Below are 15,122 nucleotides of genomic sequence, written 5' to 3'. Positions count from 1 at the left end.
AGTTGGGTTTAGAATCAATTAATTTTGAATTTTTTTATTGTGGGGAACTTTACTAATGTAGATCACTTTTATGTATTCGGGGCATTTCACCCTAAATCGACCACTTTTTGACCCGAGCCGTTTCAATTTCAATAAATTTTTTTCTTATATTTTTACATTATGCGAAAAACTTTCTCAAATTTTTACAATTTATTTTGTTCGCCCGCTTTCCCGTGATTTTGTTTCTTTAAAATTATTCAAAGGCTCATAAGTCTTTAAAAAATGCACCTAATGTGATATTTTTTTTTATTATTTTTTTATCGTTGAAAGCACTTTCGAAAAAAAGCATGACAATTGTCGTGCACTTTTTTTAGTGTCAACTAGAAAAAATATCTGTCCTCAAACTGATTACCTATTCCGATTTTTTTTTTTAATTTTTGAAAAAAATTTCGATAAATGGTAAATATTCGATATCGCGGCACCAGCGATAATCGGGCTTAAATTTTTTTACGTCTTTTGTATGACCTGTGAACAATATAAAAAGGTTTTTTATGTAGGCGCATGACGTTTTTTAGGTAGAAAACATTATTATCCTTATTATTATTATGTTTAACATACATTTGACTCTCAGTCTCACTTTCACTCGTCCTCCAACTCTGCAGTCGTGACTCCAACAACCCGAACAAACCCCAACAAACCGAAACAAAAAAGCGGTTGCAGTGAGATGGATGTGCACGACGGAAAAGGAAATCGGCGATGTAGCCACTCTAAGGTGGCCCTTAATATGGGTAAAAAAAAAGTTGATCGCGCCGCACCCCAAAACGGTTCCAAATGATAAAAAAAAAATCTACGCAAAGCCGTAGCTATGTCCGGTAAAAGGAAGACGTGCCTGTAAGCATGAACTTGGATTTAAATATCAATTTTTCTGCATGATTGAGTAATTTTAAAAAATGTTGTATTTCAGTGAAAATTGGTCGTATCGAGGTCTAAAAAAACGCATATTGGAGCTTCAAATTTCTAATTTCAAGATCTTATGACGAAAAAAATGTAGAGCTACATGTTCTGCGCAATTTTGAGAAAAAGTGCGAGAAAAAAACAGCATATTTTTATGCTTTTTTATCAATTCCATGAGCGTAGGTTTATTTTTTTCAACTAAGCGATGGTATGGACCGGATAACTGATTTATTAAGCTTCAATTTGCTTTTTTTAAAACTTGGGTAGGACCATTTTTTGCTGAAACGTTGAACTTTGAATGAAGAACTCTTTTGTCTTTGATCGACGATATCTCGGCAACCAATGGTCGCACAGAAAATTCAAGGGCAGTTCTGAAAACTGGAATGAATGTCCTTCATGGTTCCGTTGCGATCTTGAAGATGAAATTTTTCTTTCATCCTTGTCGTGAATAAAAAAACGAAGGTTTTCAACGAATGCTCACCTCCACGTGGTGAAAACCGGGCAACTTTATATTCAGCAACGGCTAAGAGCATTCAAAAATTCTGAATTAGGAGAAGTATGGACTACCTTTTCGTATTTCATAGTTGTAGAACAAAAAATCATGCGAAAAGTCAAGTTCTACAATAATAGGAATAAAATTTGCATATAAAACATTATTTGGGCCCTACAGGCCCAAATATTCATATCAGGCCCAATTTTGGGACCACCAACAGGGGAGCTGCGGGTAATGTGAAACTTACTTTTCATGAAATCTGAGTATTTTTTATGAAAAATCGTGATTTGGGCCTCACCGGACCCAAAATTTTATCAATTTATTTACATTGAAAAGATCTCAACAAATAAAACAACTTTTGTACTTTTGATTTTTTTCCTGTGATGCATTCTTGACGAGTAAATACATGTAACGCGTTACGCGAATGACGTCGCATATAAACAACCGCCATATTTATTTTTTGAGACCGGAAAAAAATTTTCAACCACGTATGTCTCAAGAGCAACTATCGATGACCACGATAGGATAGTTCAAAGCATTATTTTACAGTTTTATCGGAGTGAAATTGACGTTTCGAAAAAAAATAGACCAGCAAAATTCACGTTTTTTGTTGAAAAACATTAAAAAACTATTGTTTAAACTGTTTTTTATGTCAATCTGATCGCGGATTCGGTTAGAGCGGATCTGAAAACATTACGAAAGATGGATGCAATAATTTTTAGAATTTTTTTTCGATGCAAAATATTAAGCCAAAACTAGCGAAGAATTTTGGTCAAGTCAGGCGTTAATGGGTTCTATACAAGCTCTTCACTCTCTGGTAATTTTGTCAGAATTTGTAAAAAATTACGAATCTGACGACGTTTGAATTTTCATAAAAAGGTTGTCGACGCTCTAACTTTCGAAAATTTAGAGATTTATTAATAATTTTTTTTTTATAAATAGGCTATCATAATAGGAAGGTTGGTATTGAATTTGGGGAATATCGGTTGAGTGGTTCAAATTTTATGACATTTTGAATTTTTCGAAAATATGAATTTTTCAAAAAATCGTCCAACCGCTTCAATTTTTGGAAATCTTGTAAGACATTATGTATAAGTCTGTACTTCCTCTATACTTTTCAGCAAAGTTGTCAGAATTATTTAATTTCAGTGTAAATAGAAAAACAATGAAAATTGAAAGTTGCAAACTGTTTTTTCTGATGGCTCGTCATTCAGTTGTTTTTTATGGATTTAAACAAAGAGATAAATTAAAGTTCGTAAAAGAAGGCAGAGAAAATAATGTATTTACATTATTTCCTTGTATACAAAAAAAATGCTGCAAATTGAAATTTGTAAATTGCTTCCTCAAGATGATCAAGATGCATGGTGCTCAAGATGCACGATGCTCAAAGCTTCCTCTGTGAGGAAGCCAAAATGATAAATATAGCACCTCATAGAGGAAACTTTGAGCATCGTGCATCTTGAGCACCGTGCATCTTGATAATCTTGAAGAAGCAATTTGCAAATTTTTTGTCATGATCATGACTCGTTTAACGTAAAAAACGTGACCCTTAAATTTGATTAATGTTTTATCGGTTGCAACGAAGAAACGATTGATTACATCGAAATGTAACTTCGCAGGGTTTTTGGGGGTATGTTCAGCTGTAAATGGCATACTCAACATCAGTCATTTCATGATTATTTGAAATTTAGCTATTGACTTTCTGAAAAACCATAAATTACTTTTTTATCCTATTTTTTTTATTCACGACAAGGATGAAAGAAAAATTTCATCTTCAAGATCGCAACGGAATCTTGTAGGACATTCATTCTAGTTTCCAGAACTGCCCTTGAATTTCCTGTGCGACCATTGGTTGCCGAGATATCGTCGATCAAAGACAAAAGAGTTCTTCTTAAGGAAGCTCGGTCGCGTAGGGCCGGGTTCTCTGGGTGCATGAACGGGGCACCCCGTTTTTTTTTTAAATGCGCATATTTGCATTACCAGAATGCATTATAAAACGATTATTAATCATTTAAAACAAAAATAATCAGTCACACATCAATAAAAAAAGATAAAAAAAAAGGTACAGTTTGACGTTACGATCCTGCTCACAAAAAAGTGGCAACGTCGAAATATAGAGAAAATAATTCAACAGCTAAAAATGACTTGATTTCATACAGAAATACTCAACGATCTATTACGATTTTTTTTCGGTCTCATTACCTGTGATATATAACATTATCTATTATTGTTGGAAAATAAGTATATAAATTGTGGTAATCGTTAAAACTTGTCGTTTTTATACAATTAATTCGTTTTTTTAACCTCTATGTACGCGTATACACACGCCCGGACGTGCGTGTATTTTTTTACAAATTTCAGGTTAGACAGTCGATACTTCAAATATCGCGCATGCGCTTCAGCGCTGTGCTGAACATTTGATTTCTGCGACGTTGCAGAATCGTCTCACCGTCACGAAACGTCCCAGAACATCGAGTTTGTAGACATTTTAACAGTCAATATCTTTTTAGTTAGGTCGATAACTCCAAACTTTTTTGATATATTCTGAATCCTTACGATTTGGAGAACAATACTCTATTTTTTTGTTTATTTCTGTTGCGTAAGTGCATATATATCCCTTAGAACACGCGTTTTGAGAGTGACTCTTCCATAAGACCCGTGTTAAAAATCCTAACTTTCACTATTTTTTTCGTTCTTAAATGGTCGATGACCCCATCTGAAATTTCGCATATGTCATTATTGATAATCTAACTATGAGATATTAAAAAATTATTTTTTTCTGTTGCGCAGACATTCGCGACCGAGCCTCCTTAACAGTCAATATCTTTTTAGTTAGGTCGATAACTCCAAACTTTTTTGATATATTCTGAATCCTTACGATTTGGAGAACAATACTCTATTTTTTTGTTTATTTCTGTTGCGTAAGTGCATATATATCCCTTAGAACACGCGTTTTGAGAGTGACTCTTCCATAAGACCCGTGTTAAAAATCCTAACTTTCACTATTTTTTTCGTTCTTAAATGGTCGATGACCCCATCTGAAATTTCGCACATGTCATTATTGATAATCTAACTATGAGATATTAAAAAATTATTTTTTTCTGTTGCGCAGACATTCGCGACCGAGCCTCCTTAATTCAAAGTTCAACATCTCAGCAAAAAATCGTCCTACCCAAGTTTTTAAAAAAGCAAATTGAAGCTTAATAAACCAGCTACCCGGTCCATACCATGGCTTACATTAGTTGAAAAAAATCAATCTATGCTTGTGAAATTGATAAAAAAGCATAAAAATTTGCAAATTTTTTTCTCGCACTTTTTCTCAAAATTGCGCAGAATATGTAGCTCTGCATTTTTTTCGTCATAAGATCTTGAAAATAGAAATTTGAAGTTTCAAAATGCGTTTTTTTAGACCTCGATACGACCATTTTTCACTGAAATACAACATTTTAAAAAATTACTAAATCATGCAGAAAAATTGATATTTAAATCCAAGTTTATGCTTACAGGCACGTCTTCCTTTTACCGGACATAGCTACGGCTTTGCGTAGATTTTTTTTTTATCATTTGGAACCGTTTTGGGGGGCGGCGCGATAAAATTTTTTTTTTACCCATATTAAGGGCCACATTAAGCCACTCATATGATAGTCTCGTCGTCGTCAATGAAGGGCAAACAAATCCGTCAGTTTCTGACGCGCGCGCATTTTGTGTTCTGTTTTGTCTCGTTTGTTTTGATTCGAACATCATCATGTTGATCATCATGTGTTCATGAGTTCTGTAGCTACACACACGCACGCATGCACGCGCACACACACATTTTGTGTTTTGTTTTATCTCGTTTGTTTTGATTCGAACATCATCATGTTGATCATCATGGTGTTCATGAGTTCTGTAGCTACTCACACGCACACACACACGCACACGCACGCGAATTCATTTAGCAGATTTTGTCGAACAAAATTTGTAAATTTTGTCAAATTTGTAAATTTTGTCAAATTTGTAAATTTTGTCAAATTTGTAAATTTTGTCAAATTTGTAAAACAACTGAAAAAATAGGTTTATTTTGTTTTAAGACCATGCGCCTGCTTAATATGACTGGCTATGGTTTAACCAAGTTATTAGGTAACATGAAAAAAAATTCATCCCGATTATCGCTGGTGCCGCGATATCGAATATTTACCAATCCTGAAATTTAATAGTGGAGAATAGTTTTGATTGAAATTATTTACGAACTTCAGAATAGGAACTGAATTCTTGGTAATATTTTTTTATGTTTTATTGTCCACTTGCGCTGAGACATTAATTCTTTACAGTTGATATTTACTTTCAATAATTACTTTAATTTAAATAATGATTTCCAAGAATCGAAATTATGAACATTTTTATTGTTCTGAACTGTAAGTATCCTAAATTTGAATTCTGTATTTTTCTTCATTTTCAAATCTTATACAGCATGCAAAATAGCCCAAATTTTTTGAAATTTTTGGAATTTAATTGGAATTGGTTCTCACCACTGTAATTACGCTGAGATAAATCGAACACCCGATTTCCTTGACTTGTTTTGAGCGCCAATAGCTCAGCCAAGACTGATGCATGAGTATCGCCCTTCGCCGCCAACAAATGGACTAAGTTTTGACCCTTTGACAAAGAATGTGCAATATTAAAATGTTTTCTTGAATTCAACGTTATAAAGTGTCAATGAAAAATATTCACAGGTTCTTCTTTTCGATTTTCATTCAAATCTACTACTTACATGGTAAAGTCTCTGGCTAATGTCGATCCTTTTCTGAAGCATTATCGCAGCCAGGTAACCAGTAACATACGCCATTTGCGGACAGTACATTGCAGCCAAATACAATGCATCTTGATTGCGACTATTCGTTTTGACCAGAGCATCGCTAACGTTACTGAGCCTCTCGACAAGTGGAACGAGGTAGGCTTTTTTCTTTTCGAGCTCTCGAGGATTACCAACCAAACACATCAACATTCTGTTAAAAAAAGCACAAGTTATATCGATTATAATTCTGCTTATTTCATATTCTCTATAAATTGAATATTTCTTCTACTAATAATAATATAAAAAATCCTCACGTGTCACCGTCTTCGTCCTGAGTGGCTAATTCTTCTGGTGATCTTTTCAGCAAATCTTTCATCGCCTTTTCAACCTCGCGAGGGTCCAATTTAGCTTTCAATCTTTTACTTGCCGCTGTTTCAGGCAGATTTAAACATGGCCAGGGTGCGACGTGATGTTCTAAATTTCTGAAATATTTAAAAACACCAAATACTTCATGTAAATTTGTCAACAACTCAAACGTACTAACAATAAGTGCGTACTCGTAATAATTACAACGTACTTTCGAAGATGATTTTGGCGAAAGGCAGACACCGTCTCTGGTATTTGAAATTCATTGAATGGAGACCCTGATATTTTTTCCTCAAATTGTTTTGTTGTATTATGGAGGTATTTGTCATGACTTCCATTACTTGGTGAAGTCTCTGTGGTTTTAGTCCTGCTTAAATTGTTGACAGTAGCTATTGGTGTTAATGAATCGTTGATCGTGCGAAAATTATTGATTGCTGGCGAGGAATCAGCATCACCCGGTCCAAAAAGACTCTCGATACTACTATCAAAATCTAGCAGATTTTGAGCAGGCGAGAATTGATCGGCGTCACCACCGTAGAAATCAGGTCCAACGAGATCATTTGTCGTTGTATTCATCAACATGTTTGGATTCTCAGACTGAGTAATTTCAATTGCAGGATAAACCTGATTTTTTATATTACTTAATGCTGATAGATTGAATCTCGTGTTAAAGATCTTTGATTTGTTGTGTGATCCCGAAGCGATAACATCGTTGAATATATTATCAATCGTTTGGCCTTGTTTGCCTTGTGTACGGAGGCTCGTATCGTTCGATACAAGATTATTGTCGAATTGTTGTTCAAAGCTATAATCTGCAAATTCGTAGTCATTGCAGGGCGGTTTTGTTTCGCGGAGAGTTAGTACATTTTGTGTCAGTTCGTTTTCTTCCTCGCATCTGCTTCGAGCTTCTTCGACACGTTGAATCTCATTATTGACGATCGCATCAATTATCTCTGTGGTATTGACGAGGGTGTCTGACGACACGTAGTTCGGATAACACGTGGAAAAGCTATCAAAGTCTACACCCAACTGTTCTTCCGCTTTCTGATCGATACCGTTATCATAGCTCGGTGGACTCGACGTGTCACCGAAGGAATGATTGGATGATTCGGATGATGACAATGCCTGATAAACCCTGAAATTTCCCATGGTAGGATGTAATTGCGGGGGACTTCCAATATCATTTTGATGTAACAGGGGTGAGCCAATGTTGACACTTGAACCAGGTGATTGAGCACGACTTGACGCTCGACTGTGAGATCGTGATGGTCGAACGCGGTGCTGACTGCTTGCAGGCGAATCTGGCCAATGTTCTGAACTCACTGCTCCTGGTGACGGATGATGTGAGCTAGCTGTGTCGCATATTGATTGAGCCGGTTGATAAGCACCGCTCGTCAACTTTTCAAGGATCGAGTCTCCGTCGCTGAGGACTATTGATGGTATTTGAGCATTGCTCACCTATGATTGCGAAAAAAATTCAAGTATTGATTCACTGGGATTCGTTATTTTTATGAACATGAATTCACGAATAGAACCGATAATAAATAATGAATGGTACTCGGTTTCAAGTAACGGTCACAATATTTTTTTTTATCAGAAAAACTGCGTACCCATTAAGACTTCATTACAGGATATTTATAATAATTCATACATTTTTACTTACATCTTCCCCTGAGATATTGCTGTTAGGTGTACCCGCATCTCCGTAATTGAATTCTGGAGTGGACCATCCACTGATAGCATTAAAGTCATTGTAGATCGTTTGTTCGCCATTATTGGAATAACTTTGGTCGAAGTGATTATCTTTTGAAAGTTTATCAATGGAGGGATCAAGTTTTTCGTATAAAGATTTGTCTTGAATCATTTCGCTGACACAATCATAATGAGGCATGTAAAATTGGTTGTGGTCTACATTTTGTCCAGTTGAAGTTACCCAATTGAGAGTGTAATAAGGTTTTTCGTGATGAGATTGGCTGATATTATGAGGTCTCACGGGCCCACGTTCCACAAGATCATTATCGTTATCGCTTTCCTCACTTTCATTGATACTCTTATTATCGAGGGAGTTATCTGGGCTTATTTTATCCCTTTTAGCCTCATAATTTCCGTTGATATCATCCAATTTAAAATTATCTTTGTCATTGCTGTTTGAAAAATTTTCCGTCGATTCTGTAACTCTCTTTACAACTTTTACATTAGCGTCCGTTATCTTTGCATCGACGTTGGACCTATCTCGAGAGAAGCCAAGACTGACGATTCTGTCGATAATGTCGTCATATCTATTGTTCCCGATTAAGGTATCATTGAAATCGGAGTAGTGGCAAGTTGAATTTATTTCAGATTCAGAATCACCCTCATCGAGGCTGTGACATGTGGAATTTGTCGAGGATGTATTTGAACATGTTGAAACTTTTCGTCTTGCAAACGAACTTTCACGATGGAAAGCCATCGAATTTGATGCTGACCCATCTATTTTCAGGTTTCGTTCCTGTGATTCATCATTTAAATCCGACGAAGGCGTTGATGCATAATCTGACTCGCTAGATTCGGAGTTCGTTATAGAATATTGCGTCTCTAACGGGCTGTTTCTTTTCACTGCGCATGACTCCATTGCTAAGCTGGAACAATGAATGAAATATCTTTTTCATGGTCACTCAAATATTACTTATCATAGTTATCTATACTCTAGTGGATTGTACGACCAGGATTTCGGTCAAAACGAATACAAAAAGGACGGAAAATAACCGGTTTCGGTCGTTTTTGTAGTCGTTTCGACCGAAATCCTGGTCGTACAATCCGTTAGTGTATCTACAATTTTCTTGTATGGTTTGGCGTATTTTCGAAAATTCGTCTCAAGAAGTTCGAAGAATGGCCTGGAGGGTTATCCGCTTTCCAATTTTTCATGGAGTCGATCAACAGGCAAGTGGAATTGTTTATTTCAGGGAATTTTCGAGGGGAAGGACCAAACTACTTCTTATTCATCCTTGTGATTTCTGGCGTGGACTGATTTTTTAAATGGTGTGTGTTAATTGAGAAATTTTCATAGCAATGTATTATTGTGGGGTTTCAGTTATTTAGAAAGACGGGTTTTATTATAGGGTTTGATTTATCTTTGTAATGATAATGTGAGCAATTTCTTTCTTAAAGTGTATGATGAGTTGGCTTTTCGTTTAGTTTTTCTAGAAATTATTTTTTTTTTAGCCGGTTTTTCATATCTTATGTTGAATCAATTTTTGACGAGATTAGTGCATTCAATCCGCATGAATCAAACGCATTACCAATTATAAATTCAATGAGAACGTAGCCTTAATGGAAGCCAAGTACGCTAGTCCATCAAAGAATGCTCAAAATATTGTCATTTGTTAAAAAAAAAATCATTGAAGTACACTACCGACTGATTGTGTGTAAACACCAATTCCAACAGACTATGTCAGATTCGTATAGCGGTCGCCCAGCTACGCTGCATTTTCTGAAAATTGTTTTTTCCAACGGAACGCCAAATATTTTGCGTGAAAAAAATTCCATCAAACCTAGAAAAAAAAATTGTAGCTCGCTCGATTCAGTTCTAATTTTTTCTCGGTAAAAAAAGACATCTATAAAAAAAACTTTGAAAAAAATTTTTTTAACAAATTGTCAATAAAATTATTTTATAAAAATAAATACAGAACAATTCGAAAAAAATTCACAAATCTTTAAAAAACATTATCTTTAAAAAAAAACTAATCTGTATCTATTTTTTAAAGTGTCAAAAGTATCAAAGAACAAGCAAAAAATAAAAAACCGAAAAAACGTGCTTGAAATCATTTTGGAAACCGATCCCTCATTCTTCTTATTTGATTCGAACAACTAAATCAATTGAAAAAATTCCATCTAATTTACGTGCAGGATTAAAATTTATTACATCAATTCGAGGCCAAGTATTTTCTAATGAATTGAAAAAAGTTACCATTTGAATTACGTGCAGCACTAAAATTTATGATATCAATCGGTGGACAAGTATTTTATTAGTCACTCCAAATTTTGACATTATTAAATTGTTCTAAGAAGCTTTTAAATACAAAAAAATCATATGAAAGCTAGCCATTTCTTACTCGATGGTGGCAGAGACTTATAAGAAAATCGATTCTTCTCAGACTTTCAGGATCCTCTGGTATTATTCACAAAATTCGACATTGATTGGATCGATACAAATTATGTTTAAATATGTGTTAACAGTACTTGTCCGACCCATCACTATTCATTCAATAAAAAATGAATCATAAAAAAACGAAATTGTACGGCAGAATGTGGTTAAAAATTTATTGAAATACGATTCATTATTAATTTAATGTTCTTAATAATAGGATAGGTTAGTTCTTACTCTGAATGGAAGAATAAGTGAGATGTAAAAATTGGCTTCATTGAATATAAACTGAAGAGTTATTTTGTAAGCTTGAACATATGGTAATTATGTAGTTTGATTACTTTTCCGAAAATCAATGGAATTTTTTTTTCTTCTTCTCGAAGTTATCGATTGGACTGTAGTAAGTGATATTTCGTCGGGGGAAGTTAACATTTTCCATAAAAACCATGAGTTATGGAGTTTTGAAGTTGTTGGAAAAATGCGGGGATTTGGCGTATATCAGGCTATTTAGGAGTTCACATTAGGACAGGTGGACACACACACACACACGCGCGCACACGCACACACACACACACACACACACACACACACACACACACACACACACACACACACACACACACACACACACACACACACACACACACACACACACACACACACACACACACACACACACACACACACACACACACACCAAAGTTTTCTGAACCAATACGACGATTTCGCACACACATCAAAAGTTGTTCCGGATACACATATGCGATGTTTATGCGAAATCGGTAGGTGTATTCTGAGCATTTTTGATGCTTGTGTGGTATTGCTGGGCGGGTTTAGAATACCTTTGATGTGTGCGCGCGCGCGCGCGTGTGTGTGTGTGTGTGTGTGTGTGTGTGTGTGTGTGTGTGTGTGTGTGTGTGTGTGTGTGTGTGCCCCGCGCTCTGTCGTGTTGTGAACTCAAAAATATTCAAATATACCATATTTCATCATATTTTTCCAATTACTTCAAAACCTCAAACACATGGTTTTTATGGAAAATGTTAGCCTCCCCCGACGAAATATCATCAATGGTAACTAATCGAAGCCGTCCATGCTAAAAAAAAATTTCTTTCGTTGATTTTCGGAAAAGTAATCAAACTACATAATTACCGAACATATATATTATGTACCATTTTTTTCATTTATCAATGCACAATAATATCCCTTGTATATTACGGGTCAATTTGTTTCCGTTTTTTATTAAATTAGTGCAAATAAGTAAAAATTAATTGAAAATAATTCTCTCAATTCCCTCTGCATGAATACTTGTGATCCAATAGTTCTAGACAAGCCCTGATTTTTATTTGGATAAACAATTAAAACGGAAAGTGCTGGGCCGGACAAGTACTTTTAACAAATATTTAAACATAATTTGTATCGATCCAATCGACGTCGAATTTTGTGAATAATACCAGAGGATCCTGAAAGTCGGAGAAGAATCGATTTTCTTATAAGTCTCTGCCACCATAGAGTAACAAATGACTAGCTTTCATGTCATTTTTTTCGATTTAAAAGCTTCTTAGAAGAAATTAATAATGTCAAAATTTGGAGTTACTCATAAAATACTTGTCCACCGATTGATATTATAAATTTTAATGCTGCACGTAAATTAGATGGAATTTTTTTCAATTGATTTAGCTGTTCGAATCAAATAAGAAGAATGAGGCATCGGTTTCCAAATAGATTTCAAGCATGATTTTTCGGTTTTTTATTTTTTACTTGTTATTTGATTCTTTTGACACTTTAAATAATAGATATAGATTAGTTATTTTTAAAGATAATGTTTTTTCAAGATTTGAAAAATTTTTTTCAAATTGTTCTGTATTTTTTTTGTAAAATAATTTTTTTACAATTAAAAAAAAAAATTTTTTTCAAGTTTTTTTTATGGATGGATTTATCAGCAAACGAGGGACCTTCAATGTACTTGTCCCAACCTTTTTTTTCGTAGGGTGGAATTATTTCGCTGGAAGAAAGGAGAAGTAAAAATTGCCGTCATTGTAATACAACCTGGGGGGTCATTCTAGATGCTTAAACATGTTTATTGTTGCAAAATGTTTTTCGATTATTTGTCGATGTACAGTAATATCCCCTGATTATTTTATGTAAATTCATTTGCAATTATTATTAATATGACGCAAATAAGTTAAAAATATTAGGAAATAACTTTCTCAATCCCCTCTGTATGCATACTTATGATTCATCAGACCTAAAAGGGCCCTCTGCTTTTATTTGAATGAAAAATTTAAATCAAAAGTGATGGGCCGGACAAGTACTTTTAACACATATTTTAACATAATTTGTACCAATCCAAAATTAACGTGGAATATTGTCAATAATACCAGGGGATCCTGAAAGTCTGAGGGGAATCGATTTTCTTCTAAATCTCTGCCACCATAGAGTAACAAATTACAATACCTTTGATGTGATTTTTTTTTATTCAAACGCTCAGTAGTAATACTATACCAGTTCTAACCCACGGGGCTCTCAGGGGGGAGCGGTGTGCGCGGGACTACTACCGCGGCGAGGGGGGAGCGGGGAATGGCCGGGTGTGCGGAAGGGGGGGGGGGAGCTAAGGGTCAGGAGAGGGAGAGAGAGCAATTGATGAGAGTGATGGAATTATTGTGTCCTTTGAAAAAAGAAGGAGTGATAGAGCCGATGGTGAGAGAGATGGAATGAGTTGATGAGTATGAGAGAATTACTTCTTTCAAAATTTTGTGTGTCCCACGCACTGAGGAATGTCGTATGTAGATAAGGAAGAGGCGCACAATGAAGGGTCGAGAGAGAGGTGAGAGAGACGGAATGAACAGCAATTGACGAGTATGGGAGAGATCGAATTACTTCTGTAAAAAATCATTGTGTGTGTGTCTAACGCCTTCACGCAGCCCTTTGAAAAAAGAAGGAGAGATAGAGCCGATGGTGAGTATGAGAGAGATGGAATGAACGTAAGAAAATGTGTGTGACATTTAGTTTATTTCAAATACCAGTGATTCTCGGATTTGTCATCGTGCACGGCCGGATGTCGATAAAGAAGGGGAAAGGGTCTGCAGCTCGAGAGAGAGGTGAGAGAGATGGAATGAACGTAAGAAAAAATCATAAGTCTAGGAGAGAGCATGAGAAAGACGGGATGAACTTTACCATATATTCTACAAGAAAAAATATAAGTGGTCTGTTCGCTCTAGATTTTGAACTCTGGGTGTGTGTCGAGATGAAAACATTGGTTCATCATCGCCTGAAGAATGCACGGCCGGATGTAGATAAGGAAGGGGGAAGGGTCTGCAGTTGGAGAGCAAAATAAACTTTACCAAATATTCTACAATAATTCTATAAGAAGACTGTCCGCTTTTTCAACATTGGTGAAATTGTTTTTCCTGACTTCAGTTTGAAAAGTAATCTCAAGATGGATAGATGTGCGAGTATGTATGCGATCCATCCGTTGAAAGAACATTGGATGCTGACTAAAAATGAACTCGAATCAATTCCTAAGGTTCTGCTCATAAAAAATTATGGCAAATTCAATCCATCGCTATGGGATCGATTACCTGAACATTTGAAGAGTGATAGTAAAGTTCAGTCTTATCAATATTGTCACGATCATTTTAATCCACCGTGGATGTCGACTCATATTGATGCTCTAGGACCAATATGTCGAGAGTGTGAAAAATGTTGGATCATGGAACAACTAGTGAATATTTATGCAATTTATTATATACGGAGCCCTTGTGAAATGACGGCGGAAGAACTCCTCATTATATCACCATCAACGTTCAAGAAATATTTCAGTGACTTTACGGATGTTTTGTGGGAGCGTTTTCCATATTACTACAAATCCAACGTTGAAATTCAATCGTTGCGTCGATGCCATGATCATTAGAATACGTCTTCGATGGAAGATCACATTGATGCTCCGGCCCCTCTACGGAAAAATTGTAGAAAATGTCGGGAGAGGGAGGACATGCATGAGGTAGAGGGGGAATAACCCTAAAAATTCAAGAGAAATCGAGAGCAACGTCGTCGTCAGTCAGCTGCTGCATTAGTTCGAGAGCAGACGAGAAAAAAAATCACTCTTCAAAAATGGAGTTTACATCTTTCAACGAAGTTACCACGCTGAAAAACAACATACCAACGAAGAAGCTGATTGAACTTGAGGTCGGGACTGATCATCCAATTCATCATATTCGATCGGTGAAAACGAAATTTGGAAAACGATACATCGCTAACATCGGAGGTCAATTCATGGTTTTTCTACCGGGGAGACTTTCCGAGGCTTTCGACCAAGACGAGGATGAATTCAAAAAGCTGTTGGAGGCGGCTCAAGCGAGAGAACTCTACATGGAAACGTTTGCCGACAAGTGGAGTAAAATTTTGTTCAAACATATTCCAAAATCTTCGTGAAG

At 35.7% G+C, this 15,122-nt stretch overlaps 1 protein-coding gene and 1 long non-coding RNA gene across 4 annotated transcripts in view; one reads left to right on the top strand and one right to left on the bottom strand.

Moving 5' to 3' along the window:
* Nucleotides 1-15,122, bottom strand: part of LOC122417036 (uncharacterized) — a 57,389-nt gene that overhangs the window by 1,653 nt on the left and 40,614 nt on the right. For all 3 annotated transcript variants that reach the window (XM_043430267.1, XM_043430268.1, XM_043430269.1), the window contains 5 exons: nt 8,230-9,184; nt 6,778-8,024; nt 6,515-6,682; nt 6,177-6,411; nt 5,935-6,061 (listed from right to left, as the gene is read on the bottom strand). In XM_043430267.1, the coding sequence (XP_043286202.1) occupies nt 5,935-6,061; nt 6,177-6,411; nt 6,515-6,682; nt 6,778-8,024; nt 8,230-9,177 (2,725 nt within the window). In that variant the 5' untranslated portion in view covers nt 9,178-9,184. The remainder of the gene's footprint in view (nt 1-5,934; nt 6,062-6,176; nt 6,412-6,514; nt 6,683-6,777; nt 8,025-8,229; nt 9,185-15,122) is intronic.
* LOC122417038 (uncharacterized) lies at nt 3,868-4,574 on the top strand. The gene is made up of 2 exons (XR_006262217.1): nt 3,868-3,940; nt 4,263-4,574. It is a non-coding gene; the product is annotated as an uncharacterized lncRNA (long non-coding RNA).

The sequence above is a fragment of the Venturia canescens genome, chromosome 10, assembly GCF_019457755.1.
Source record: "Venturia canescens isolate UGA chromosome 10, ASM1945775v1, whole genome shotgun sequence".
Taxonomy (NCBI): Eukaryota; Metazoa; Arthropoda; class Insecta; order Hymenoptera; family Ichneumonidae; genus Venturia; species Venturia canescens.
Note: the sequence above shows the minus strand (reverse complement) of the source record. Positions and strands in the feature narration are given on the sequence as shown.